This window comes from Desmodus rotundus, chromosome 3 (assembly GCF_022682495.2).
Source record: "Desmodus rotundus isolate HL8 chromosome 3, HLdesRot8A.1, whole genome shotgun sequence".
NCBI lineage: Eukaryota > Metazoa > Chordata > Mammalia > Chiroptera > Phyllostomidae > Desmodus > Desmodus rotundus.
Genome location: NC_071389.1, coordinates 166,306,553 through 166,334,035, shown reverse-complemented (window position 1 = coordinate 166,334,035; position 27,483 = coordinate 166,306,553). Strand labels below are relative to the sequence as shown.

The window sequence follows — 27,483 nt, the reverse complement described above, 5'->3', positions numbered from 1 at the left end:
CAAAAATATTAATTATCTACAATAAAGAGAAAAATGTTCAAAAGACTGAATAACTTTAAAAACAAACCATTCACTTTCTTCCAAGCAAAAAATTATATCATGTAGTAACTCCTAACCATGCTGCATAAGCCGCATAAAATACACTAAAAATAGTAAATATTTTATTCTAAGAACTCAGAGACAGTAAGTTTCAATTGCTTACCTGCTAACAATCTGGTTTCCATCTATTCTGAGTGGGGAGAGAGAACAAGGATCCTAAGGGCAAAGCAAGGGACAGATGGACAAAACCTTACCCCCTGGTTTCTACGAGATTGCATAGCTATACCCAAGGACATAAACTGGAAAGTCTACTTTCTAACCTTTTAACCTTCACATCTTTCAAGTCACATTAAACGTAGTTTCTTTTGTGTGATTTTGTGTTATATAATTCCTTGAAGTTCTCATGTTCCCTGAAGGGAAAATGGAACAATCCACAATTGTTTCATCCTTTTGCTATCAAATGATGTTCAAGGGAAGGTCAAAGTTTCATTTTAAAGGTCTACAAATTCCCACGTGAAAGCTTACTTTAAAATCTTAAAATCAATTTCATAATTGCCTAAACATTGAGTCTGGAAATGAGTGACTTGTAAAGCCAAGTATTTTGAAAAGGGGAGATGGACCAAGGGCCGCAGGTGTGGGGCCCAGAAACAGCCAGTCTCGGAGCTCGTCCCTGTGAGATGAAGTTGCAGAAACCAGAAACTCTGGCAAAAGGCCAAACGGCTGTTGTACAAATTACATCAAACACGCAGAATCACTGCACTGTCTGCGGTCCAGTAGTGCATCAGACTTACTTTCCAGTGGGCACTTTTGAGAGGGGTTCAAAAACTAGATTTCTACCTTAAAAGCCACTCATCTTTCCCAAGAGCCTGATTCAGCAGCTCTGTTGTAGGAGCAGGCTTCTTATTTGTGTAAGTTAGCTACCCTGGGTGATCTCTTAAGATGTTTGAAAAACACTGACCTAGGTGATTGGTCGGAAGCTTTGCCAAGGTGTAGATGCTCAACCTGATTGACATAGAGACACTTAAAGAACTGTACTACTTTTAACTCATTTAAATTGCCCTATAGGCTTTAATAGAAAGAAAATTTGGTTTTACTTGTTAAAAAATAGAAAAAATTGTTTTAGGAATATTGGAAGGACTAAAAAAATAAAGATTATTTTTAAGTGGTAGTAAAATAATAGCATAGGTTTACTAAATTCAAAAGACATTTGGCCCTGGCTGGTGTAGCTCAATAGACTGAGTGTGAGCCTGCAAACCAAAAAGTTGCTGGTTCGATTCCCAGTCAGGGCATGTTCTTGGGTTCTGGGCCAGGTCCCCAAGGGGGGGCACATGAGAGGCAAGCACACATTGATGTTTCTCTCCCTCTCTTTCTTCTTCCCTTCCCCTCTCTCTAAAAATAAATAAAATCTTTAAAAAGAGACATTTAAAAAGCGGTCAATATTTCATCTTTATTTTAAAGGTGCTATTTTTACTTAACATTTTAATTTCATCACTTGATAAAATTGATATAAATTATTTTAAAGAAACAGTCTAAGAAATTTAAATGTCATTAATTTTCTTAAATTGTTTTGCTTTTATTAAATTGATGTACATTCATTTACAAGATCCAAACCATATAGAAAAGTACAAAAAAATCCCTATTCAAGATCTTTTAACATTTTGGTCAGCATCCTTCTAGACATCTGTAAACAACAGATATATGTACACAATTTTACGGAAATGGATTCATGCTGTTCTAGGTCATGTTTTTAAATCCATATATATATATATATATATTATATGAGTAAAGGACACATATATATATATATATACACATATATATAGTCTCTAAAGAAAGATGTCTGTACATCAAATGTTGTAATAGTTCTATGGTATTTCATTCTCCATATGTATGAAAAGTTACTCTGCACCTCAGCTTCCTCAGCTGTATATGAAAACAGTACTGTAAGCAGTATGTAGTCCATGTAAAGCCTAGCAGTGTGGGGCATATAATGAGCATTAGAACATTTAGTAAATGTTAGCTGCTATTATTATACATTGTGTTCCAATTTTTTATTATTAAAAGTAACACTAAGATAACCATTCTAGGAAAAAAGGTATATTTTCCATATTTTTTTAATTTAAAAAGCATGTTTATTGGTTTGAGAGAGAGAGTTGTGAGAGAGAAACATCGATTGGTTGCTTCCCATACGCACCCTGGCCAGGGATAGAAGCAGCAACCTAGGTGTGTGCCTTGACGGGGGATCAAGCCCCCGCCCTTCTGGCGTGCGGGACGAAGTTCCAATCGACCAAGCCACACCAGTCACAGCGGTTTCCCACAGATTCTTAAAGAAACAGCTTACCTCTGTGTTTGGCCATTATTTCAGACTTCTATAAAGCCGATCATGACGTAAAGTGCTTGAAGTTAACATAGTTACCACGAAGGCCAGTCTTTATCGTTGATGATCAGCCGAGAACAGACATATAACATTATGCCTCCAGTTATACATAAGCAATGTTTTCATGAAGCTTAGACAGAAATAATATTTTAGGTCTTTTGTAAATAAAATAATTTATATTGCTTTTCTAGTATAACAGAAAGCTTGCTGTGTGTTTTGAAAATGACTTCATCTTCTAAGACGCTTCCAATCCTAAATGATGTTATCATGTCAGGGCCAAAAAGCTTACAGGGTCGGTGCCCAGTATCGTCAAACTAACACCCCGGATTCCCTGTCGGAATTGATCTTGCTCTCCGATAATACTACTGCGTGTGAATTGCTTTTCTAAAGCACATCATTCTTCCAGCGTGGTTTTTTTTTGGGTCTGTTTTTAAAAGGCAAGCAAATACCAGTCCGAGGCATATCTATGACAGTGAGGAAACAAAAGCATCTATTGGTGAAAGATTCTAAAGGGACCAAGGAGAGACTAAGAACCTGTTCTTGTCTGACCCACTGAGTCTGGCATTGTCACTGAGGGAGGCACAAATAAATCCCAGGTCCAAGTCGCTTTGAATCAGGGGGCACCTCTCAGCACAAATTCCCCAGCTAACAGCCTAACCCTGGACATGGCACCTTGTCTTCCCAAAGAGGTTGCTAAATTCATGGTCACTTACCCCCAAAGAACCTTAGAATGTCTCCGCTGCACCCTCATTGAGAACAAGTGTGACAGGTCCACGTGTGAATGAAATGTTATCAGTGATGATAAAGGCCAGGTGAAGCAAGCTGAAAGTCTAGAAGTTTTTCACAGAATCCAAGAAAACTGAAAGAGGGAAGTCATAAATTCATCTTTGCTTCCTTCACTTTTTCCAGGGGCCCAGAGTCTACTAGAATTTTTGTCTGCCTTTAAATTTTTAGTTCCTTATTCGTGGTGTATTATAAAGAAAATAATGGATTATTTGATGTTACTTTTACTATGAAGCAGCTAAGTTATATAAAAAGAGGCACAAATATAACCAAACAAGGTGTTGGAAGAATCTGTTTTGCAGATATGACTTTCTTCTCTGATTAACTTCCCCCACCCTAAGATAAAATGTTAATCAGCACCTGAAGTATATTCTGTTTGAAATAGCGGAGAGGTACTTATGAAGAGGTGTTATTTAATAACTTGTCATTCAAGAAGAAAGCTGAAGCTTGTAACAATGAAAACAGAGTCCAAACACATATTCTCTCAGTGAAGGACTGTCATAATTGGTTCTCAAATCTTGGTACAGGAAAGTTTTCAAGGATTTTTTTTTTTTTGGTAAGATAAGGCTGAACACACCCTCTGCTCCCACCCAATCCTATCCCTCCCCAGGATTAATTCATACCTCATGGGAACACAAGGTCCTTCCTATTATTTGGGACGAGCTTTCTATTTGCAATACGTGAGAAGATGGGGAAGAAGCAGTCCTTCCTTAAGTAGTCCTCAGAGTGGGATGGAAGGGGGGAAGGATTAGAGGGTGGCAAGAAAAGCCACCTCTGTAGCCAAATATGAGCAGAAGTGACCGGCCCTTCTGCCCAAAAACAACATTGCGTAGTGGCCAGCCCCACTGAGCCGAAATAGGGAAAGCAATGGCTTTCCCATTTGTTAGAACATATTTTAAAAGAAGGCACGCGATCTATCTTTAGCTGAGTTGTACTTCTTTCTTTTAATAGCACAAAGCGTATAACGGTCTATCGCAGCAAATACAAGCCCCCCAGCTTCCCAATCCTTCTCTCCGGTGCACCCCAGGCTCCGAGCCCCGCAGGACCTGCTGCCAACTGGCCGGCCTTTCTGCAAGATGGCTCCTACACAGTGACCACTGCGGACTCAGCTCCAGGGGTCAGCCGCACTTCCAGAGGCGGCCAGGGAGCCGCAGCCCCCGCGACACGGAGCGGGGCGGGGCCAGATGTGCGGTCCCAGATGTGATGCTTTTTGAGGACTTCACACTTTCTTCATCCCTTTCCTCCCTTGCCCGTTTCTTTTGCTTTTTTCCTCTCTCCGACCCCTCGTAAAGCAGCGGAGAAACAGCAAACTGGCTTCACCTCGCCTCCGTCCCCCGGCCGGCATCTCCGCAGACCCCCGCGGCTGCAGCGCCCCCACGCCCGGCTTGCTGGAGAGGCCTCGGCCGCCGCCTGGCCCGCGAGGCCCCGCCGCCCGCAGCCGGGGAAGACGTTTCCAGCCCGCGGCTGCACGGGGCCGCAGGGGTCCTGCGGGCGGAAGTGCGAAGCGGGGCGTGGGAGGAGGCTGCGGGCTGGGGGCTGGGGCGCCCTCCCGGCTGACGCGCCCGGGACAGCCCGCGCCAGCTCGGCGGCCCTCCCGACGCCCGGCCGGCCCTTTTTTGGCGCTGAGCGGGGCCAGGAGGGCAGGGGCGCCGCTCCAGGGTTGCGGGGACTGAGCCGCCGCGCCCGGGGCCGGGAGGAGGGGCTGCCTCGGGGGCGCCGCTGCGACCCAGTTAGGCCGGGCGAGCAGAGAGGCGGCGGGCGGCCCGCCCCGGTCCCCGCCCGCGGGCGCGCCCGACCCGGAACCCGGGAGCGCAGGGGCGGGGAGGTGAGCGCGCAGAGCTGGCGGGCACCCCCGCGGCCCCCGGCCCCCCAGCCATGTCCGCCGAGGAGATGGTGCAGATCCGCCTGGAGGACCGCTGCTACCCCGTGAGCAAGAGGAAGCTCATCGAGCAGAGCGACTACTTCCGCGCCCTCTACCGCTCCGGCATGCGCGAGGCCCTGAGCCAGGAGGCCGGCGGCCCCGAGGTGCAGCAGCTGCGCGGCCTCAGCGCCCCGGGCCTGCGCCTGGTGCTGGACTTCATCAATGCCGGCGGGGCCCGCGAGGGCTGGCTCCTGGGCCCGCGGGGAGAGAAGGGCGGGGGGGCGGCCGAGGAGGAGGAGATGGACGAGGCGAGCCTGCTGTCCGAGCTGGTGGAAGCGGCCTCCTTCCTGCAGGTCACGTCCCTGCTGCAGCTGCTGCTGTCCCAGGTGCGGCTCACCAACTGCCTGGAGCTGTACCGCCTGGCGCAGGTGTACGGGCTGCCCGACCTGCAGGAGGCCTGCCTGCGCTTCATGGTCGTCCACTTTCACGAGGTGTTGTGCAAGCCCCAGTTCCACCTCCTGGTGGGGTCTCCTGCTCAGGCCCCAGGGGATGTCAGCCTGAAACAGAGGCTGAGGGAGGCCCGGATGACTGGAACTCCTGTCCTCGTGGCCCTGGGGGATTTCCTGGGGGGACCCTTGGCCCCTCACCCCTACCAGGGGGAGCCCCCGTCCATGCTCAGGTATGAGGAGATGACTGAACGTTGGTTTCCGCTGGCCAACAACCTTCCCCCGGACCTGGTGAATGTCAGGGGGTACGGGTCGGCCATCCTGGACAACTACCTCTTCATAGTGGGCGGGTACAGGATCACTAGCCAGGAGATCTCCGCGGCGCATTCCTACAACCCCAGCACCAACGAGTGGCTCCAGGTGGCCTCCATGAACCAGAAGAGGTAAGCACCCAGCAGAGCGCCGCTGCTTTCCCGTTCGCTTGCTCGATGATTAATTCACTCCCCTCCTATTTAGGGAGCAGTCCCAGGAGGTTGTGCTGAAGTCTACCGGCTGAGTACCGGTAGTTTCCTTGCAGGTATTGTGTCTTTAGGCAAACTGCTTTCTTTGCCTTCATCCCAGTTGGGGGAAAGCATTGTGGTTTCCTAGGGTACTTGAAACTGTTCTTTAGTTTTGCTTTTATTTGTACTTTCTAAAAAATTTTAACCAACGTGGATACCCCGGGCGGTCACTCTCCCCGGGCTCTGTCCAGGTGGCCTAGAGGAGCGTTGGGCTCTGCCCTGTGATGTACAGTCCCTTTCCACAACGTTGGAGAGAAAGCCAGGCCTTGAGCCTGCGCCTGCATATTCCTACGGCTTCTCAGAGTCCTGTGGACAATGACTGAGGAGACAAACCATGCGGGAAACATTTAGAAGAAAGAAAAAAAAAATTGACGCTCTGATCCTGATAGTGGGCAGAGACCCGTAACACTGACTTTGGGGGGCTTTGTGGTGCCCTGAGTGTGGAAGCCTTCCCCCCTGAGGCACCAGTCTTCTCTCAGGAGATGATCAGGAGGACTGTATTCATGTTACCTGCACAGGATCGCCCTTCTTACTTTTTCCCTCCCTCCTGCATCGCACTTCCTCTCCAGGCAGTCACATTATCCACGCAAAGCTGCTAGTGGTTACCTACACTGTTAGAATATTACCACCCACCTCAACCTTCTCCCTTCCCCTCATTCAAAACCCTCCCTGTGTGAACTTGGGTGACTCGAGGAAAGAGGAGAAAAGGAGGTGGGGGGGATGGGGTTAGAGAAAGGAGTCAGGGAAGGAATAGGAAAACAAGAGCAAGGAAGACACCGGGAAGGGGTGGTAGGATATGAAGACGGTAGGCACCAAGATGGCCCCACAGCTGTTCAGAAGTGGGGAGAAGAATCAATGGAACCCAAGAAAGGACAAGAATAGCCTTTTTCCTAGCCCACCTGTGTCCAGCTTCAGCCCCCCACACCTCCTGCAGTGACGTTGGAGCGAAGAGGGGGGCTTACCGTCTGTCACAGAAAGCCCTAATGGGAATGAGGACGCCATTCACTTTGCTTGAGGGGCTCCCCAGGCCAGGGGGAGCACTGGCTCTATTTCTACTGTAATAGAAAACTTATTTTGGTTAGTGTTCCGTTTTTTCTGATGATTAAAAATATTCGCAGTTATTCTAGAAAACTGGGAAAACGGAAAAGAATAAAGGAGTAGAAAGGCTGTCACTCCCACTTCCTCCTTCCCAGCGGCAGTGACCACCTACAGGTTAGCACACTGTCTTTCAGCCCCATTTTAGTGCATTGCTTACCCTGTCGAGATGATATCATATTTAAAATGTGATATCAGAAGTGTTATTTTTACACAGATTCCAGGAACTTTATTGAAGCAATAAGGAAACATTCAGCGGTTATGAGTGGCGCTCAGATTTGGGGTGGAAGGCCCAGCAGGCGCTCTGTCCCCTCTACTCCCAAGTCTCCAGCTCTGTCAGCTGGAGCTCCACAACGCTAACACAGTGCCTCTCTCTTCTTTCTTGCAAATACTGGGTAGTCTTTTTTCCCCGCCCTTGGAATACCTTTTCTGTCCCCTTTGAGAAGAAAAGTAATGCCTGAATACGTGTTTAGAAAAATTGCAAAGGACATGAAAAACTAGAGTGAAAAATTTCTGTCTACTTACATATTATATGTGATTGATCTACATGTGGGGTGTATGTGAAACTTATACATGTCTACTTTTACTTAAGTGGAGTTATGCTGATTATTATAGCACTTGCTTTTTCCACTTAACATGCCTGTATCTGACAGTTCTTTTCTGTATCAACAAACATAGGTCTCCCTCACTCTTGCTGATGGCTAGGTAGTATTCCAGCCCATGGATGTACCATAATGTAATTAGCCCTTCCCTTATATGTGAACATTTAGAGTGCTTCCATTTGCCATTATAAACAATATTGCATTGAACATCTTCTTATTGTGTGTGTACCTTACTAGGCGTATGTGAGTGCGTTCTACATGGCAAGTTCCTGGAATCCCTGGATAGCTGACTTGTGTGAATGTCTCCAAATGAGAGATTATTCTTTTCATATGATTACAGGTCATTTGTATACTTTTATAAGTAACCTTTGCCAATTTTTTAAAAAATTGACTTGTTTATCTTTTTCATATTTATTTTGTAAGTTATATATATGGATATTAGTCTCTTTTAGGTAATGTTGCACATGTTTTCCCTGCCTTTATTTTATCATAAGGTTCAGAAATGCTTAAAGTGACCAGGGGCAGTAGAGAGTGGGGGTAATGATGAACCAGAGAGCTACTGCCCCACCACAAGAGGGCTCCACCTTTCAGCCACAGCTGGTTATTGCCAAGCGGAAGTGAGAAATGGTGTTGCCTGACATTTATTTATCCTGATTTTTTAAATATTGGCAGCTTACTCCATTTAAAAACAAATAAACCAACAAAAACAATAAAAACTTTGCAGACCTAACAACGTACAGGCCAGCACTGGCCCTTGAGCCTCCACTTTTGGAATTCAGGTTATAGTGTATTCTTATATGAAGATATTAAAAAAAAATTTTCTAGTCAAATTTGTTATGTGTTCTATGAGCTTTTCATCTTACATAGGAAAGAATTGTACAATCTAAGAATATATAAATATTCTCATCTATTTGTTATCTATATTATGATTTTGTCTTTTTACATTTAGATCTGAATCTGTTTGGGATTTATTTTCATTTAAGGTACAGTGAGAGATTATATAACATGTTTTCTACATGTCCCAGGAGCCTCAGTCCTTCTCACTGTGATTTGCAGAAAGAGTTATTATATGCTAATTTTCCTGTTTTCAAGTTGGCAGATTGGCCATTCCTGTATCGAGAACACATTTTTAAATTATGGTAGCTTGGTAATCTGAGGGGTGGGCAAAAATAGGTTTCCAGTTGTGAGTGACATTCTTTAGAGTTAATAAGACTAATGTAATAGTCATAACCAGTATGTCTTTCTCCATATGAAAAACTGTAAACTATTTTATTTATTGCCTGGTAGAAGAAAGACCTCTTTGTTCTGCTTTGTTTATTTTAATTTTCTTGGCTATTTTTTGTGCATCTCCTCAGATAGGCTTTAAAATCAGCTTGTCAAGTTCTATTGGGATTTTAATTAGGATTGCATAATATTGATAGATTAATTTGGAGGATGATTCAGTTTTATAATACTTTACAGCTTGAAAAATTGTTTTTCTAGGTCTTTTAGTCCTCCAGGAAGGGTTTTTTAAAAAAATTATTATTATCTTTGTAGTGTCTATATATTTTTGTGTTAGGATCAATCTTAGATATTTTCTAGTTATTTATTTTTTCCTACACAGATACGTTTTCCATTATATTTTCCAGTTGGTTATTGATGCCATATTGGAGGCTCTACCCTTCCTTCTTCATCTCCCTCATCCTTTAATGCAGGTCTGACGTGCCTCCACCAGGAGTCCCTTCCTGAACCCTCAGCTGTGCTCCTCTCGCAGACTTCCACTCTTAATTGAAATGTTTTGTTAATGTGTGTCTCTCTCCCTTCCACTTGGGTTTATTTATTTATGGAAGAGGCTATTTTAAAAAAAGATCCTCACTTGAGAATATGTTGATTGATGTTAGAGTCGGGGGAGAGAGAAGGAGACATTGACATAAGAGAGAAACTGATCAGCTGCCTCCCATACGCGCCCTTACTGGGGATCAAACCTGCAACCTGGGTATGTGCCTTGACCAGCAGTCGAATCTGCAACCTTTTGGTGTACGGGATGGTGCTGCAACCAGCTGAGCTACCCGACCAGGGCAGGTCCAATTACTTACTCAGTGCTTACATATTCCTATTGCAAAGATGGTGTCCAAAATACAACAGATCCTTGCAATGCATGGTTTGTTGAATTGTGACACATGTTTTTATGTTATTGTAATAACAGCCAATGCATAATTTTATATTACTTTAAAATATAACATTATAGTGAACATTTTAATCTGATCACGTCATTATAATTATTTAGAATCACTGAAAAATAATATGTAACATTTAATTGAAAATTTAGTTTGTGCTAGTTACTGTTCCTACTACTTTGCATGCACATTTCCACTTACTCTTCACAAGGGCTATCTTAGGCAAGTTCCTGTTTTAGAGAAGCAGAAACCGAGGCATGGAAAGTTAAATAGATCGCTCAAGGTGTATACTAAGTTTAGTAACCAAAATGTAAATATCTATTGAATATGTATAACTATTTGGATTATTTACAAGTTACGGCTTATAAACCGGCTGTGACCATCTTCATGCGGATGTTTAAATTTTCCCTTTGAACATTATTTTCTTCCAAGAAATGGAGCACAGATATTTTATGGCACTGCACAGCTCTCAAAATTTTATCACGTGTGCTCAGCCTCACCACAGCCTTTATGTCCAGCATTTTTCTCGTCGCCCTTGGACAAACAACAAAGATGACATGGTCCCTGCCCACAGGAATTTGAAATTGAGTTTACGTGATGAGACCAGTGAAAATGAAACCTCGCTGTTTCTGGCTAATGCATTCAACACGGGCTCCGGGAGCACTGGAGGAAACTTAGAGGCTTGAGTCAGAGTGGCAGATTTTACACGGCACGTCACATCCACTTTGATTCACTCCTCTTGGGCTGTGTATGTCTGTTCTACTTTGACAAAGGGGTCAAGTGCAGAGCGGCTGGCTTTCCCCGGGCACTGAACAGTGTCGTGATCCCAGAATCTTAAGTAGCAAGGGGCTGGCAAGAACCCTAGGATTAGGAGCCTTTATATACCCTGTGCACCTGGAGAACAAGGTGCTCTGTGACCAGCAGTGGATAAAAAGAGGTGATCAGTGCTGTGCCCACACACTTGAACATGGCAATGAGTACCCATCACTCTTTGAGAGGCTGCGTCCAAGTCCAGGTGTGCAGCGCTGCCAAGTGGTATGCATGTGGATGTGATCTCGGGAGTTGTCGGGACAAAACTCTTCACATGTAAAAGCTTGTGTGTCCACAGCATTGCTTTCCCTGCTCACTTCAATTAGGGGTAACTTGCAGGAACTGGTCCTTGTGGCCAGAGTGAGTTCATTAATTCCTCTATTTCTGATGTTGCCTCTAGTCCCTCCCATTGCCCTGCACTTTTGCTCTGAACTTGGAGTTGGGTGTGTCCTCCTTTTCTGTCCATGAATACAGTGAGGCTGGGAGAGGGACTGAAGAAACAACAGTCTCCTGGCAGAGAGGGCGTCAGAGTTGTCAGACTTCGCTGTCCCCTGTCCTCTGAGCCACAGCCTAGTATTTTAGAGCATTTTCTAGAGACATGGAACCATCAAGAGGTGGTGTGCCCCATGGTTAGTGGTACGAGTGTGTTCACTCCCCCGCCCCCAATGTAGTTTTGGCCAACAGTTAAGTTGCTTTGTGCACTGGAGTTTCTCAGAGACGGTGACTCCTTGTTTCCTAACTTCTCCCCTCTTCCTGGTCCCTGGGGGCGGCTAATACATAGGGACGAGTCAGCAGGTAGGCAGCAGAAGGGGAAAGAGGAGACAGAGGGACTGGGTGCCCCGCAGACTGCGTGGTTGAGGAAGGACCTGATCAAGGGCCTGGCCGTTTCTCTCTAATTCCTACTGTAGCAGTAACAGACGTTTCTGTGGAGGAATTTGTGGCAGTGGTTTACATTTCTTGAGCTCTCGCTCTGGGCAGTATATTGGGGTCGGTACTGTAGTGGTCGCTTCCCCTCTCACGCTCACAGCATCTCTGTGAGGTAGATACAGTTAAGGGTCCCGCTCCCCCAGGGGGGAGACGGAGGCTCCGCGAGTTCAGTTAACTCACGTTTAGTCACAGGGCCTCCCTGCCCTTGTGTCCAGCTGCCGTTAGCCATTGATACCTGTGCCCGGCTGTTTGTCATGGTTTAGCTTTTAAGGATTTCAAGAGCTTTTTATTTATTCTAACGGAAGTAGAAATTAAATTGTCTAATTTTGTTCACTTTCATTTCTCTTTACTATAAGTCAAGTATGTAGCTACAACAGATTATCTGGTTTTAAAAATCCTTTTTGCCTCCTAAATACATTGTATCAGGGATCAATATTAAGAAAAACACTGCCGAGATCATAATTTTAAAAACAATTGATGGCTTGAATTCATACTTTTACCATTCAAGAAATGAAGAATGGGAGGATTATTTTCAAAAAGTTGGAAGTGGGGCGGAGAGCGGCAAGGATTTACGGACGAGAGAGCACTTTGTACAGAACCTCAGAGTACACGGCGGCCAGTAACGGCTGCAGTTGGCACGGGAGAACCTGACCCTCCTGAAGCCGAGAAACTTAGGCTCACGTCCTGCAACAAAGCATTCCTTCTAAGTGACCTGTTTCCGCGAGTGCTACCCTTTTTAACTCTCACTACCCGTGAGGTTGTGCTCTCTCCTTAGCCCCACCTCACAGGTGGGCAAACTGAGGCTGGGAAAACTGACATTCAGTGGCTTGTCCAAGGGCACATAGCTGTTGAGCAGTGGAGCTGAGATTTCCCCGTACAAACCTGGGCTCATAATCCTTAGCAGTATGCCTGTTCTTTAAGTTGTCTGGTTTGGTCTGGTTTGGGTGGCACTTTCACCTTAAAACAGATCAGTGTTGACAAGTGTTTCCCTTCTCTTCAAGTGAATTCGAGCGTGTTGGGGTCTGGAGAGATGGCATTTGCTTGTAACTGCCTGTTCACTCAGCCTCAGAAAGAAGCCCCTTACATCTTTGCTCAGGACAAATGGTGATGCTGGATGAATACTAAAAACTGTTTTGATCTGAGAAAATTTACTATCTGTGTACCCACAGGGAGCAAAAACAAATTGTGGGCTGGTAAAATTTAGTGCTTATTTACAAGCTTTATTTCCTTTGGTTCCCCAAATTTGCGCACATAGAGAGGGCATCGTGGTCAGGTTTTAAGGACCATTGGCAGCAGGAAAGGCAAGCAGCCTGAACCAGGGACCCCCCAGTAATTGCCACCTCTGTGAGGTCTGTTGGCATGAAAATTTGAATGGCTGGCTGGGTTTAATGGGCAATATGGGCTTCTTGATGAAGAGTACTCTATTCACTCTCTGATTTGAAAAACAAAACTAAACTAAACTAAAGCTTACAGAAGTATAAATGTTACAAGCACCTTTAAAAATCTGAATCATAATGCATTAGTGTTTATTGAACACCTTTTAGGAGATCAAGGATGGACTACCCGTGCACAGCTGCTGCTTAGTCCACCCTCTTACAGACCTTTTTCACCTGTACCCACTAACCCCTTTCTCTCTCCAGATATTGTTGCTTTTGAAGAAATCATTGTGTTGTCATTAGACCTGCCTCTAAATTCAGGCCCCTTTTATTTCAGATACTCGGAAATGAGAAGTTAGTGTTAGTATCTTATCTCTGTGCAGTGCTGTCTGATTAACTGTTGGCTGTGTCGGGACCACCCTCTGCTGGGTGTTACCCTGCTAGAGAAGAGGAAGTGGTTGGCAGGTCAGATAGCTGGGTATCGGCAGAGCTGGGACTCACACCGGGTGTCTGGACTTGTGTCCCAGTCTTTCTGTTGCTTCGTACTGATGCTCTTACTATACTGTAAACTGAGACTCTTGGACATACCACAGTAGACTGACCCAGCACTTCCAAATGTTTATGCTTCCTGGCCTCCCAGGAGTTTGTTAATTTCCATGTGCTACAATGAAACTAATGTTGTCTGTCTTATCGATTCAAAAGCTTTTATCCAGTGTCTGAAGCCTGTGAGCAGCGTTCTGTTACTGAGTACGGGGCTTAACACCAGTGTATTTCTCTTTTTTCTTAACTTATTTAGTATTACAATAGGTGAGCACTTGCTGATGTAAGCATTTGTTGAGTTAACATGTAAATACCCCAAGAATGCTTGATCAAAATATGTTCCATTGGTTCAGTGCTTATCTCCCCACCTCACCTGTTACAAAGCACCATAGAAGATGCCCTCCTATGGAGGAAGGAGAAGCAGTGATCTCTTTGGGTGTGTACTTGGTAATGGAGCCTCTGGACTATCTTTAATTAATTAATTAATTAAAATATTTTATTTCTTTATGTTTAGAGAGGGGGAAAAGAGAGAGAAAGAGAGGGAGAGAGAAACACTGATGGGAAAGAGAAACATTGATCGATTACCTCTGCCGCACATGTGCCCATTCTGGGGACAGAACTCACAATCCAGGCATGTGCCCTGACCGGGAATCGAATTGGCGAACTTTTGCTTTGCAGGGTGATCCCCAACTAACTGAGCCACACCAGGCAGGGCTGAACCACCTTTTAGCGGCACTCTGTGCCTGTCTGTGTAAGCGGTGCTGGTGTGCGCCTAGGATGGAGCCTGTCCACGCGGTAGGAAGAATGAGGTAAACACTGTAAGTAGAGAGACACAGGGGTGGCGTGGGAGCTATTCTCCCTTACCACCTGGTCTTGCTCCCTAAAAGAAGGTGTTGAGTTCCGTGCACAGTGTCCTTGGTTCTGTGGCGAGGCTGAGGAAGGTCAGTCCTTGTTAAAGTGAGTTGCTTATCTTCCACTGCTAAAGTTTGGAGACTGCAACACTCTTGTGGACTTTTGGGGACAAGAGGGAAATTTGAGGTGCCATTTGGCCATTCCTCGGTCTGCGGGCAGAATGGCCACCCACGTGGTGAGAGAATTTTCTTCAGAGGCCCAGTGGATTCCACACTCTGCTTTAGCAGTTCAGGCCATCGTCTCGTTTCTTAGTGATCAGAAGAACTGACTTTGTGGGTCCTTGTGTTCTGTCTTTCAGATCTAACTTCAAACTTGTGGCTGTTAATTCAAAACTCTATGCCATCGGCGGGCAGGCTGTTTCTAATGTTGAGTGTTACAATCCCGAGCAGGATGCGTGGAATTTTGTGGCACCCTTACCAAATCCTCTGGCCGAGTTCTCTGCCTGTGAGTGTAAGGGGAAAATTTATGTCATTGGAGGATATACGACCAGAGGTAAGTGAAGCGGGCCGAGGAAGTGGTCCTCTAATATGTCAGCTTCGGCAGCCTGGGGAAGGGCGGAGGGTGCCAGAGAAAACACTCCAGTGTGCATAAGTGTGCTTCTGTGCATCGCATACTGTATATTTCCACGTCTGAAAGGAAGCAAGTCCTGTTCAACAAGGGTGGTTTGGACAGGAGCCGCCTTCGATGCCTTTCTGCGAGCGTGGAAACGGGATGGGGCCGGGGGAGCTGGGAAGGAAACAATGGGTTTTCTTTCTGCCCTGGACAGCCAGCCTTACTATACAGTCTGTCATCTTATGACTGGGCTGGGTAGCTCCCGTCCTTTTCCCAAACACACCCGAGCCTTCCCCATCCGACACTGTGGACCCGAATGCCAAACAGCCCTGCAGAGTTTTGTGTTCATTTTCGCCCTTCTGGAGCACACGCACGTGAGCTGTGGATTCCAGCAAGTCAGCTCTAGGCTCATGTTCACCTACTGCAGGAGGAGCCAGAAGGGGATACTAGAAGATTCTTTTCTGACCAGTGGTGGGAGGTAGCCATGCTGTTTGTTAAACTGTACGTGGGTGTTTTTCACATTTTTGGTGGGCGTTTTATAGTTTATGATGTGGAGATAAAATGTTTCTCCAGCAGGTTTTATTCTGCTGTTCTTGGTAGGAAGCCTCTCACTTGTTCTCACGAAAGCAGCTTGTTAGACAGGCGATAGGGGCCACCAGGGAGAGGTGCCTGTCCTTTCGGCTCCCCCGCCCCCCCCCCCCCCCCTGCAGAAAGTGGTTGTTTCCCAGTTACCCGCTGGCCAAGGAAGCTTACGTCTTCATTGGGCCTGTCTGACTGCGGTGCCCAGCACTTAGAGAAGGGGAGTGATTGGACTCTTAGGACTTTGAGCCACACTGAGGTGGTCCAGTTACCTGTGTATTTGACAGGGTGAAATGACCTGTCACTCCTCTGTGTCACGATGTGGGCAGACAGAGCTCTCCAGCCTGCTGGCAACAGGCCTGGGGAATGGATGCTGATGGCCCCAGTAAGCTGTATGTGACTGTATGTAACTGTAAAGGACAGAAATCCGTGTGCTGATACAAGCCTGCGTGACAAAAATTCTTTTCAGCACAACCAACTGTGTTTCGTTTTGAGGATTTATGTTAGAGGAAGAAGTCGAATGTAAGGTGTTTTATGAGCATTTGATTTACCTCTTCTGTTGTTGTTGTTTTTTGCGACAGTAAAAGATTTTGATTAATTCTTCTGACAGCGAACCCGTAAACGGCTGATTCAGTGGGGAGGGTTATTGTTTCAGTTTCCTGTGGCTGGTTTAACCCACGGCCACAAACGTGGTGGCCTACGCAGTTCTGGGGAGCAGAAGTCTTAAATCAAGGCGGCGCAGGGGCTCGCTCCCCCGAAGGCTCTGGGGGAGGTCCTGTCCTGCCTCTCCCAGCTCCAGCTAGTGGCTGCGTAATGCTAATCTCTGCCTTTGCCTTTACATGTCTTTTCCTCTGTGTCTCCTTGTCTTTCCTCCTTCCGCGTCTCATACAGACACACTTCTCATTGGGTTTAGAGCCCACCCGGGTAATCTGGGATGATCTGAAAAGACCCTTTCTCCAAATAAGGTCACACTGAAAGGTTCTGGGGGGTGGGAGGTGGACATACTTTTGAGGGCCACCATTCAGCTCACTCCCGGTGGTGCGTGCGCTTCCACATTTAAGGAGAGGCAGCGACGAGGAGGGGTGCACGGGCAGCAGTGAGCTTTTGTTTCCCAAGTCTTCATCACTGGTGAGCTCTTCCCGTGTCCCTCCCTAGTGACCCTGCACTGAAGATGGTTACCAGCTTTTCCTTCACAAATAAATGAAAAAAAAAAAAAGAGAGACCTGGCACTGAATTCGTTTATCTTCCACATTGGTGTTCAGATTACACTGGCCAACTTTATATGCTTAATTAAACCAGGGCCTCCAGAGAATCCCTGTGTGCATATGTACCCGAGTATCTGTGTGTCTTTTCTCCTAGGAACGTAAACACAGTCACTCACTTGTGAACATTGCTAAGAATTGCGATTCCCCGCTGGGCTCTGTAGCACCGAAGGAGCCCCCTGGGTTGCCGTGCGTGCCTCTCTCTCGGCCCCTCTCCTGAGCAGGGGCTGCGGGCCCTGGCTGCAGCACCCTGGAGTGTGGTGCTGGTGGACACGTTGGTTTTTCCATGACCCTAGCCGAGTGAGTGTTCTTTAGATTTGACCTGGAAAACCCTGTGTGTTTTCTAGTTTCCAAAGCCACTACTAACGTACCTGTTTGACTTGGGCCACCCACCGAGAATCCCGTCCCAGTTTCCCCAAGCCAAATACCCCGGACAGGGTGGGTGTTTGTGGAAGCGTTAGAAATGAGTTTTCTAAGACGAGAGGGCAGGACAGTTACTTGTACCTGAAGCCCCCCTTCTCCTCTGCTTAGGCTCTTCCTGGTACTTCCTGATAGTTCTTTGTACATAAAACAAACCATAATTGTCATGAAAAATAATTCAGGACTGAAAATTGAGTTCTTAGCCTACTGACTTCCTAAGTGAGACTTTTAAAATTTAGGAAGTTATAGTTCATACTTTTTGTGATAGCTGTTTGATTACTATAATTCTTTGGCAGACTCTGAAGAGCTTTGTAAAAATTCAAAAGAAAGTAATAGTAACCTCTAACGGGAAGAAGGGTAATTTGTTAAATTTCAGAATCCACTGTAAATGTAAAGGCAAAAAGATCATTCCTCCAACTCAAACCACCTCACCTTGGTCTGAGCCCTCATTGAACTAGGAGAGAAAACATTCACAAAAGTCCTGGAAAGACCTCCAGACCTGGGACTGAGAAACACACTGAAGCTTCCCTGGAATAAGCCCTTTGTTCATGCGGTGGGAAGTCAGGTTCCTAAGGAGCACTTTCTGATGGATTAGCAACTGAACCCCTTTGGGCTGTCTCCTAGAATGAGCTTTATCACACTAGCTACAATAAAAAGAAATATAGGGAGATAGTATTGTGGGTGAAAACCAGGAGAACAGTCCCTGAAGCCACAGCAATTCTAAAATTTCTACAGGCTGGGGCCTGTGCACACACAGGGTTGGTGTCCTTGTGTTCCCTCGGTGCCCCTTTAGGGGGTGCTGGTCTTGGTATGAGACACAGGGGTGGAGCTCTGTAATCATTGCTGTCTAGGGGGGGTGGGTCCTGGTGGGTCCTGTTGTCTCCGGAGGAAGTGCTGCTCCCAGCTTCTGCAGCAGTCAGGGTGCTACACACTTCGGTTGTGGGTGCCGTCCGTTCCCGAACTGAGTTCTCTTATACTGATAGATTTTGTCGTTTCTTACACACACACACGCACACACACACACACAACAACAACAACAACAACAAACAGAAACTTCAATTTCTGATAACTCAGCATTTTTCCCCCTGGGAAGCTAAAATTTCTATTTATTCTTTCCTGGAGGAGAAAAGAAAAAAAAAGAAAAATGAAAAAGATATTTTAAATTTCAGAAGCATTTTTCAAAAAGAGAGTATTTTTCCCTTTAAAACAGCTAATCATTCAAAGTAATGTCAAAGCAAGCAGTCTTTCATGGGCTGTCTGATTTTACCCACACAGTAACTACCTCCTGTGAAATGGGCCAGGGAGAGGGGAGGGCCTTTGTTAGTGTGTCCCTGGTGTTGCCATTGGGAAATAGAATTGCCAAGTGATTCTGTGACTTGAAGGCCAGAGGTGAGACTTGCATTTCTCCTGACTTGCAACTTTGTGTCCTTTTCTCCTGACAGCCCTGAAAATCCTGCTTGGCTCACTTGTCTTGTTTAGTAGAATCCGTTGTCAAGAGTAGGTGCTCTTGGGGCTCAGCCTGTCATCTGCACTAAGTAGGCAGTGGTCTGGGGGTGTCGATGAGGTTTCTGAGGCTCTGCTTCTTCTCACATTGATTGGCCCAGTGGTTCTAAAAGGTCTAAAGGTGCTGGGTGCGGTGGGGGCAGGGGACATGCCCAGGTCACAACTGCTCCTCTCCCCGGCCTTACCGATTCCAAGAGCCTCCTAGGGAGGGGACGTGGGTGAGTGTGAAGTGAGTGGGGGCCATTCTAAACGGATCTCCTCCCAGCCATCTCTAAACACTGTTTTCCCACGCTCTACTTTTCTGAAATGGTGTTGCCTCTGGGTAGCAGGCTATTCCAGTGGAGGCAGACAAAGGCTATTCACAGCCCAGGCGGTGCTCGGTGTTACTCAGGACTGTGTCATCATTCAGCTGCTTCTCTCGTTTCAGACCGGAACCTGAACATTTTGCAGTACTGTCCCTCTTCGGACATGTGGACGCTCTTTGAGACGTGCGACGTGCACATTCGCAAGCAGCAGATGGTGTCTGTGGAGGAGACCATCTACATCGTGGGCGGGTGTCTCCATGAACTGGGGCCCACCCGGAGGGGCAGCCAGAGTGAGGACATGCTCGCCGTGCAGTCCTACAACACTGTCACGCGGCAGTGGCTCTACCTCAAGGAGAACACGTCCAAATCGGGCCTCAACCTCACGTGCGCGCTCCACAACGACGGCATCTACATCATGAGCAGGGACGTGACCCTGTCCACCAGCCTGGAACACCGGGTTTTCCTCAAGTACAACATCTTTTCCGACAGCTGGGAAGCATTTAGGCGTTTCCCAGCCTTTGGACATAACTTGCTGGTTTCTTCTCTTTATCTGCCCAATAAAACAGAAACGTGACTGAACTAAGTTAGAAACTTGGTTCAAGACAAAACAAAAATCATCCACAAAACAGTGTGTCCCATTTCAAGGGAGACTAATTTCTAAAGGGAAACTGTGGGTTAAAGTAGGTCACATATACAATAGCTGTAAATAAGCTTACTTGAACTAATTACTTGAAAACTTGTGGAGAAAAGAGACCAACTTTATTATTTTTTAAATTATTGGTTTTTAAATTATGGGAACAAATCCATGATCATGTTTTCATCCAGATATAATACCTTTAGGCCGGTGACTAAAACTGCTCATCACAAAGAATACTCAGTGTGTCTGCTTAGTAAAGGGCCAACGCCAGTAACTGGCGTGGATGGTAAAGATGGTTTTAAAATCTGCTTTATTTAGGTCACTTGAAATATCATGGATACCTTAAGTGAAAGTTTTGTTATTAATTTACTTGACAAACATTTATATTCACACTGTTATTCTCCCCCCCCCCCCCCCATTATACCTGCGTACACTCCCAGTGGGTTTAAAACAGGGTTCTGTGTTCGCCTTCCAGGGGGCGTGCAACGTGCCGCCGTACAGTGAGGCCTTGCAAGGACCCCTCCTCCCCAAAACTTGACGAAAACGTTCTCAGCTAGTTTTCCAGTCCTTTTTGCAATTATGAATGCTGAGTAAATAGGCAGATGTAACCACTTGTTTTGTTTATGTGGCAGATTGCGGATTTATGTGGTCAGATAAGTTGCATTGCTAGTCATTCTGTGTTGTTTAAAAGAGGATATCGTGTTTAAAAGGGTGGAGATATATATGTATATATATAATGTGTATGTGTGTCTATATAGTTGATATAGAACATATATGTGTATATATATCATATATATAATACACATCTGTATATATATATATATAAATTGAGTCTTAACTTTAAATTCAGATGAGAAGGGAAAGAAATACCAAATAACAAAAACAATTGCCTTTGAGAGTTACTTTTACTGAAAGTAATTGACTTAGTGTTTTTAAGATTTGAAAAAATAACCTTGTATTTAGATCATGCATCTTTCTAACTTAATTTTAGCCTTGTAATTCATGTGTTGCTTTTGTGGGGTCAGGTGAGGGTAGCTGTGGAACATTGGTGCCGGAGAGAGGGGACGAAGCTCTTGCAGAAGTGGAACGGTACTGGTGGTGTTTGTGACGTTAGGTAAGGAGCTCCACTTGCCTTGGTTCGATCAAATGCATCCCAGTGCAAGCACTTGTTTGTTTTCAGTAAAGCAGGTCACAGCGGATAAAAGCTTCCTTCAATCACAGATGGGCATTTCTTTAAAAACATCACACACACACTTACAGAAATTTTATTATGATCGAAAAACACTTTCTGAAATTCTCTAATCTTTTGTGATGGAATCAGTCAAACCGTGTGCTGGGTTCCGTCCTTCTGTTCCAATGTGCCGGTTACAGCGTGCCTCTCTTTCAGAAAACTGCATGGACAGACAGACTGTCACGGCACATGCTGGCGGTCACCAGACAGGCACCGAGTGCCTCCAGGGTGCGTTCACTGTGCAGACGTGGTACAGAGGAGCTGGTTAACCTAACGGAGTCCTTCAGTTCATCAAAGGAGTTGCTACAGGGTCTCTTTACAATCATGGTCTCCTAGTGTATTTAGAGTAGAGGTCTGGCTGTAAAAATTTTATTCGCCCACCTTTTCAGGAATACTGCTGGGGGGAAATGAGGTAATCCTTTATTGTGGAAATGGAGACAGATCTTTGTATCTCGTCACCAACTAATCTTAGCAGTACTCAGAACACTATTCAAGGGGTTCTAAGCCATATCCATTTATTCTCAAATAGCCTTTTAAAAAACAACAACTCTGAGCTGAAATCTTCCTGGGAATGGTACTTTAATAATAGGTTTATATTGATTTATATTCATTATAGAATTGAATTTCTAGTGACCTGTATTCCATTGTGGATATTTAAAAATTAATTTATTTCAGTGAGTGTTAACTTCTGTTGCTACAGAGCTTAACTTTTAAAGTCTTAATCTTATCTGTTCAGAAGATTCTAGCCGATTAAAATAGTTCTGTACAAGCAATTGGAGATTAGCTTGTAAATAACCACATTATAGAAAATGCAGTATTAGTCCTGCCAACCAGTTCTCTCCCTGATTACAGTCTTTGGGCCTGTTTTCCTAGTGCCGACAGTTGGGTCCTTGGACCAAGTGAAGGCATACTCTGATGCACTAAGCTCTTCTTATAAATCAGGTTTGGCATGTGTGTGTGTGTGCATGTACCAGTGTGCGCATGCATCTGTGGGTGCATGTGTATGCTGGCATACTGTAGCTCTTCCTGAGACACACAGGCTTCTAATAAGGTCTGTTGCTCCGGGCAAGGTGGAATGTGCACTAGGAATAGGTCGGTGGGTTTGCGACGTCGTTCTTCCTGCTGTGCTCATCAGCTCTGTTGACGTTTTGAGGGTCGTTTTCATCTAGCTCAGTTCCCTCCTTGGTGCCAGTGTTATAGTGAAGACTCCACCTATGTTAGAAGTGAAGTTGCTTTGAAAAGGCTCCCTAATCCCCCAGGATTTTGCTCTTTAATACTATCCCTCTGTTTTCTCCCTTTCTCTCAATGTGTTGTCTGTCTTTTCTGAGATGCCTCTGTGGGGTGCTGACCTTCCACTACGGGGAGGCGAGTTCTGGGAGGAACCCCCATGGTGGCCACCCTTCCAGAAGCCCCCTATTTTACCCGGAATGGTCTGAACAGCAGACAGTGAGTCTTGAGCTTGGGTTGGTGGGGGGTGGGTGGGAGGTGGTTATTGGTTCTTTCTCTCATTCTTTCTGATTTTCTTTTCAACACCTTTAGTGTTCTTTGAAAGGTTTTCTCGTGAGCCTGCAAGACTTGGTTATTTCAACAGTGTGGGGTAAGTCATAGCAGTGCAGTACTGAGAAGGTTATGGATGCTAGTACAGAACAAGCAGATTAGGCCTGAACACCAAAAAGTTGGACTCTGCCATTTCTTTGAACCACAGTCTCAAGTAATTCCAAATGCCTTAGCTATCAAAGTCGTGCTGGGATGGAGGACGTGGAGTGCGTTCACCCCTCCTCCACAGAGAGCTTAATCAAGTCAGTGCTGTTCTCCTTCAGTGAACAGCTACTTACTGAGCATCGGGGATGCCGAGTTTTCCAATTTCCAGGTTCGGGTCATGACTCTACCCGTTTGGTAGTGCAGGCTGATCGAACTGAAAGGCCTCGGCCCTCCTGGTCAGCCAGCATTTGATGAGGAGCGGCTTCACGCGGAGCATTCGAGAGGCAGTGTAGCAGCAGAAAGGTAATATGGGCGAGTGTTGGGCCCTCCTCCTAGCCAGAGGCGGGGCCTACGTAACACCCGTGTCACCGTTCTTTCAAGGTGGCATTATGAATGAGTGGCACGCTTTTCCTCTGCGCCAGGAATTGCTCTCAGAATCCATTACCAGCCCATCAGAGAGGTGAAGTATTTGTCGTCTCTGCCTGACACAGACAAGTAAATGAATTAGGTGCGTAGATACTACCCAAAATGGCTTTAGAAGTAATGAGGTGATTTAGCTCAGCTCCCCGGTTCCCAGAAATATTTTCTGCATGTCTGTCATATGCAAGAAGGCAAGGCTAAGAACTAGGGACACATATAAGAAGCCACCATCCCTGACCTTGAAGAGCTTACCACCTTGTGAAAACGTTCTCCGTAATCATAACTAGAGTGTCCCTCAAAGACGCTCACTTTTGTCAGGCACACGGGCGTTCTGGCTGGCAGCCTCTTCAGGCCTGGTCCAGTCTGTCTGTTCACGATTTGCTGTCGACCAGCTTTTCTCTAAACTTGAACACCATGGCTTTTTTTTTTTTTTATGGTATGCTTTTTTCCTCACTACTTTTCATAGTCTTCTCTGTATTTTTTTTTCAGGAAAAAATTATGTGATCTTTATTTAAAAATACTTACTAGGCATCACAGCCTATGTTGCTGAAGGCTCAGCAGCTTGAGCCCTTGAAAAGAAGGAGCAAAACCAGGGAAGTTAGTATTGACAGAGAGGCAAGCTGTTTGTATGTGCATTTATACCTATGCCTTTAAAACACTTCCATAGAGAAATTTAGACACTAGTTCTGACCCAAATCTGTTGATTTTGCTTTTGTGTTAACTATCAAAGGGTGTTTTCCCATCCTTATGTTTCATTCACGTGTATTTGTTTTTCATTTTCTTGTGTTAACTTTGGAACACGATATCAGATACACAGCAGTTGGCACGTGCTGACTTCTGCACTTGACATAACCGTTTTTCTTCATTCCTACAGAAGACAGATTAAATGGAGAAGATTCAGTTTTGAGGAGCAAAAGGGTGCTGAAATTACTTCGATGGGTTGGCTGGTGCTTTCTCCCATGGATGTCCTAGTTTGTTACTAGTTAAAAAAGGAAAATGTAGTTATTGTTATTTTTCTTCTAAAAAATCGCATAGGGGCTCTTTAGAGGTCTCTACACAATGTTTTCATATCTAGTGGTCATTTTGGAAAAACGATAATCTGTAGAATAAGTAGTTATGTTTTGTTGTGACTGCTACGTTGTTAAAAAGGTTGTATTGAGTCTTCAGTTTCAAGTGTGGCTTAAACTGTAAACATTATCATGTGGTTCGTTTAAATACAACGATGCCTATGAAGCACTTGCTCGAACAGCGTCCATCTTGTGTTTAGAACTCTAGAAGAAAATCTGCGCAAATAAAGTAATTCTAAATCAGCTTTTGTCGTCTGTCAGGTGTGTGCACTAGCTGTGTGCTCAGGGCTGGGCGGGGGGGTGTGGGGGGGGCTGCGAGGAAGTAGGTGCAGCAAGAGGCAGGCCCTGCGGGGGTGGGGGCATGGGGTGGAGCTCACGCTTCCCCGGGAGGCCAGGCCTGACTCAAGAGCCAGGTGCCGAGGTAGTAACCGTGTTGGCAGGAGAGCCATGTGTGGCAGCACAGGCTGTGAGAGCTCTTAGATTTTGCCAAAGAGGGGTCTGGGAGGAGGACTCCTGATCCTTGTAGTTCTGAGTCCCACCGCCTAGCAATTGTGACCCACCACGATCTGTTCCTCCCTGTTTTCCACCTTGTCCCCCTGGTTCCTTCTCAGCACCCTTCACTCCAGGCAAATGGAAACATAGCTCCTTGCTTTTCTACTGCACCGGTTAGGACGGGCTGCCTGGGAGGGGCTGGGGCAGTGTCACAAAATGGGCTTCCATTACTAGATGTCCTTTCCCTTTCATCCTTCGATCGTCCTCCATATGGGGACACGCATGCACGCACAGCCCTTCTTATACAGCCACTTTTAAGAATGATTCAAGTTAAAATAATTCTACCACCCCATTTAAAAAACCCCAAAACTTACCCACCTTTTCCCCAAAGGAAACAAGCAAAAACCAGATCTGGCCACTGCATCCGAAGGGGAAGGGACCTCACAGCTCACCGAGCCCCACGCCGAGCACGGTTGGGGCTGTCCACCCCTCCGACGTCCTTCCAGGGTGGCCACTCTGTTCTGACAATCTATAAATTAATGTGTAAGTGAACTATTTCCTACAACACAACACATCCAATACTAATTGAGCACTTACTCTGTGCCACAAGACCTCAGCAATTTTTATAGGACTTACTTAATCCTCACAACAATATCACGTGGTAAATACGAATATTGTCCTGCATGCCAGGGGAAGAAGCAGGCACTGCAGGTCCCACATTCCCGTTTGGGAAAAGGGGGAAGGGAAAACTGCACACAGCTGTCACCGATCCAAATTGTATACTTTTCCTACACGTAGGGGCTAGCAAGGGCTCGCTGCCCCGGTGGTGGAGTGGGTTTCTGATCAGCCAATCCGGGGACCTTTGCTTCTGCTTTGCAGCAGGTTGCCCCACGGTCGTGCCAGAGCGTGGGTGCCCATACAGCAGCCCTCTTCCTGTCAGCATGGGTATGGGAGGTAGGAGGAAGAAGCCTCGGGATTTCTGTGAAGGCTGAGGAATTCTAGGCCCCTTTTTTGGGCTATAAACATTTCCTTGGCAATAAAACCCTTAAAAAAAAACCCCAGTTAGTTGTGGGTAGATCTGATATCTGGCAACTCTGTGGGCCATGGGCCCAGATCTAGTTCCTTGAACTTGGAGCCATCTCTCTGACTTCTGTCTCTTGGCCACAGACTTCCTGTCCATGCCCTTCATCCTCAGCTGAGTGGCTCCAATCACTTCCTCAGCTTTGGAAAAAACTGAAACAGTACACCTGAAACTAACATAAAATAATTTTACATGTCAAACGTAATTGAAAAAGAAAACCCTGAAATAAAAGGGATCTGCCCTTGCCCCAGACTACATCCCAGGGACCACTACTTTGGTAGAAATGACGGCCTCTGTGTGGCAGGAGGTGTTTGGAGATGAAATCCCCATCCTGTGTCTTGGCCTCGTCCGAGGGCCCAGTCCTACTGTAGTTTCCTGTCTCTCTGGTCATGCGCCTGTGTTTGACGCAGAGGCTCCGGCTCTTGCAGTTCTGCAAGGCGCAGGCTATCTGACCCTTTGCGGTTGCCTGGCTGCCAGTGAAGGGTTAAACGTATGGCCTGTGCAGTAAGACTGGCTGAGTTTGCTTTTCAGTTCTGCCCCTCCCTAGCCTAGGTCAGGTGACTGCATCTTCCTGCATCTCGATTTCTTTCCCTGTAAAGTAGACACGACAACAGAATGCACTGTATGGGATAATTGTAGAAACTGAGTGAGAAAATCCATGTAAAGCATTCAGAATGACATCTGGCACACAGCATGCAATGAACATGAGCTGTTACTACCAAAGCTGATGGCTGTTTCCCTTATACCGTCAGAAGGGCTAGTTTGCCTGGCAGTTTATGTCTTTCTTCAAGTACCTTACTGAAGCCATGAAGAGGTAGTTCACAAATTCCAAGATCCTGACGTGTTGCTACCACTTCTTCCGAAGAACTGGCTTACAGGGTCTGAGGCCCAAGACACAGCAGTGTACTCAGTTGCCTTGCTTCTCCCGTGAGGACAAGGATGGCGGAATCCTGCCTGTCCCATTCCTCCCCTTAACTTAGCTGGCTCCCTTTTTCAGCTCTAGGTGATTTGCAACATCACCTCCCAAGCACCATACTCTTCATTGAGACTGATTAGACCAGCTCGAGTCACGTGTCCATGAGTGCTGGGAGAATCTCCCAGGGCCGAGAGACTGAAGAAACAGGCTGGCAACTCCAGAACCGCACCAACTTAACTTATGGAACGTACGGACTGAAGCAGCAACTTGGGCAGCAAGACAGTAGGTCTCTGTGCCCGAAAGGGGATGGGGCTTGTCATACAGCCAAGCAGCGTGGCCTCAGACAGTTGGCCTGTGGCCACGTGGCACATGCTGGTTAAGAGCCGTACAATCCAAAGCAGTAAACAACGTGATGGGCTCATTTATCTGTGCAAGGTTATGCTTTTCAGGTGATATGGGGCCACCCTGCCAGGGCAAAGGGGAGTCAGCTTTCTTCGTGAGACGGCATTGGTCACGTCAACTACTGGGAAGTGTTTTGCCTGAGTATGAGGGAATCCCTGTTGATTAAGCAGGGCTAAGTTTATATTCACGGTAGTAAGGGAGGGAACCACTTTGAAGGAGTCTCAGTCCTGTCTCCAAAGGGGGAAGTCGGGCTCTGAGGCCTGGGTGGGATGAATTTAAATCAGGTCTTGAGACCGGGCGGAGTTTATAATGTAAGAGCTTCGGGCACAGTGCTGTGTGGGCACAGAGTGGTGAGAATCTTAAACTAGTCTTGATGAGTGAGCTGTGAGTCTTGGTAAGTAAGCTAGTTGGTCCACAGTGTGATGGGAGAT

General features: G+C 46.0%; 1 protein-coding gene and 1 non-coding gene across 2 annotated transcripts; both read left to right on the top strand.

The window, feature by feature from the left end:
• Positions 1-4,779: 4,779 nt before the first annotated feature.
• Positions 4,780-24,404, top strand: KLHL42 (kelch like family member 42). The gene is made up of 3 exons (XM_024575682.4): positions 4,780-5,949; positions 14,783-14,976; positions 19,228-24,404. Exons 1-3 carry the CDS (start codon positions 5,075-5,077, stop codon positions 19,677-19,679), a joined length of 1,521 nt encoding a protein of 506 aa, XP_024431450.1. The 5' UTR covers positions 4,780-5,074; the 3' UTR covers positions 19,680-24,404.
• Positions 6,212-6,415, top strand: LOC112318722 (small nucleolar RNA SNORA73 family). Its single transcript, XR_002976245.2, has one exon. It is a non-coding gene; the product is annotated as a small nucleolar RNA SNORA73 family (small nucleolar RNA).
• Positions 24,405-27,483: the final 3,079 nt, after the last annotated feature.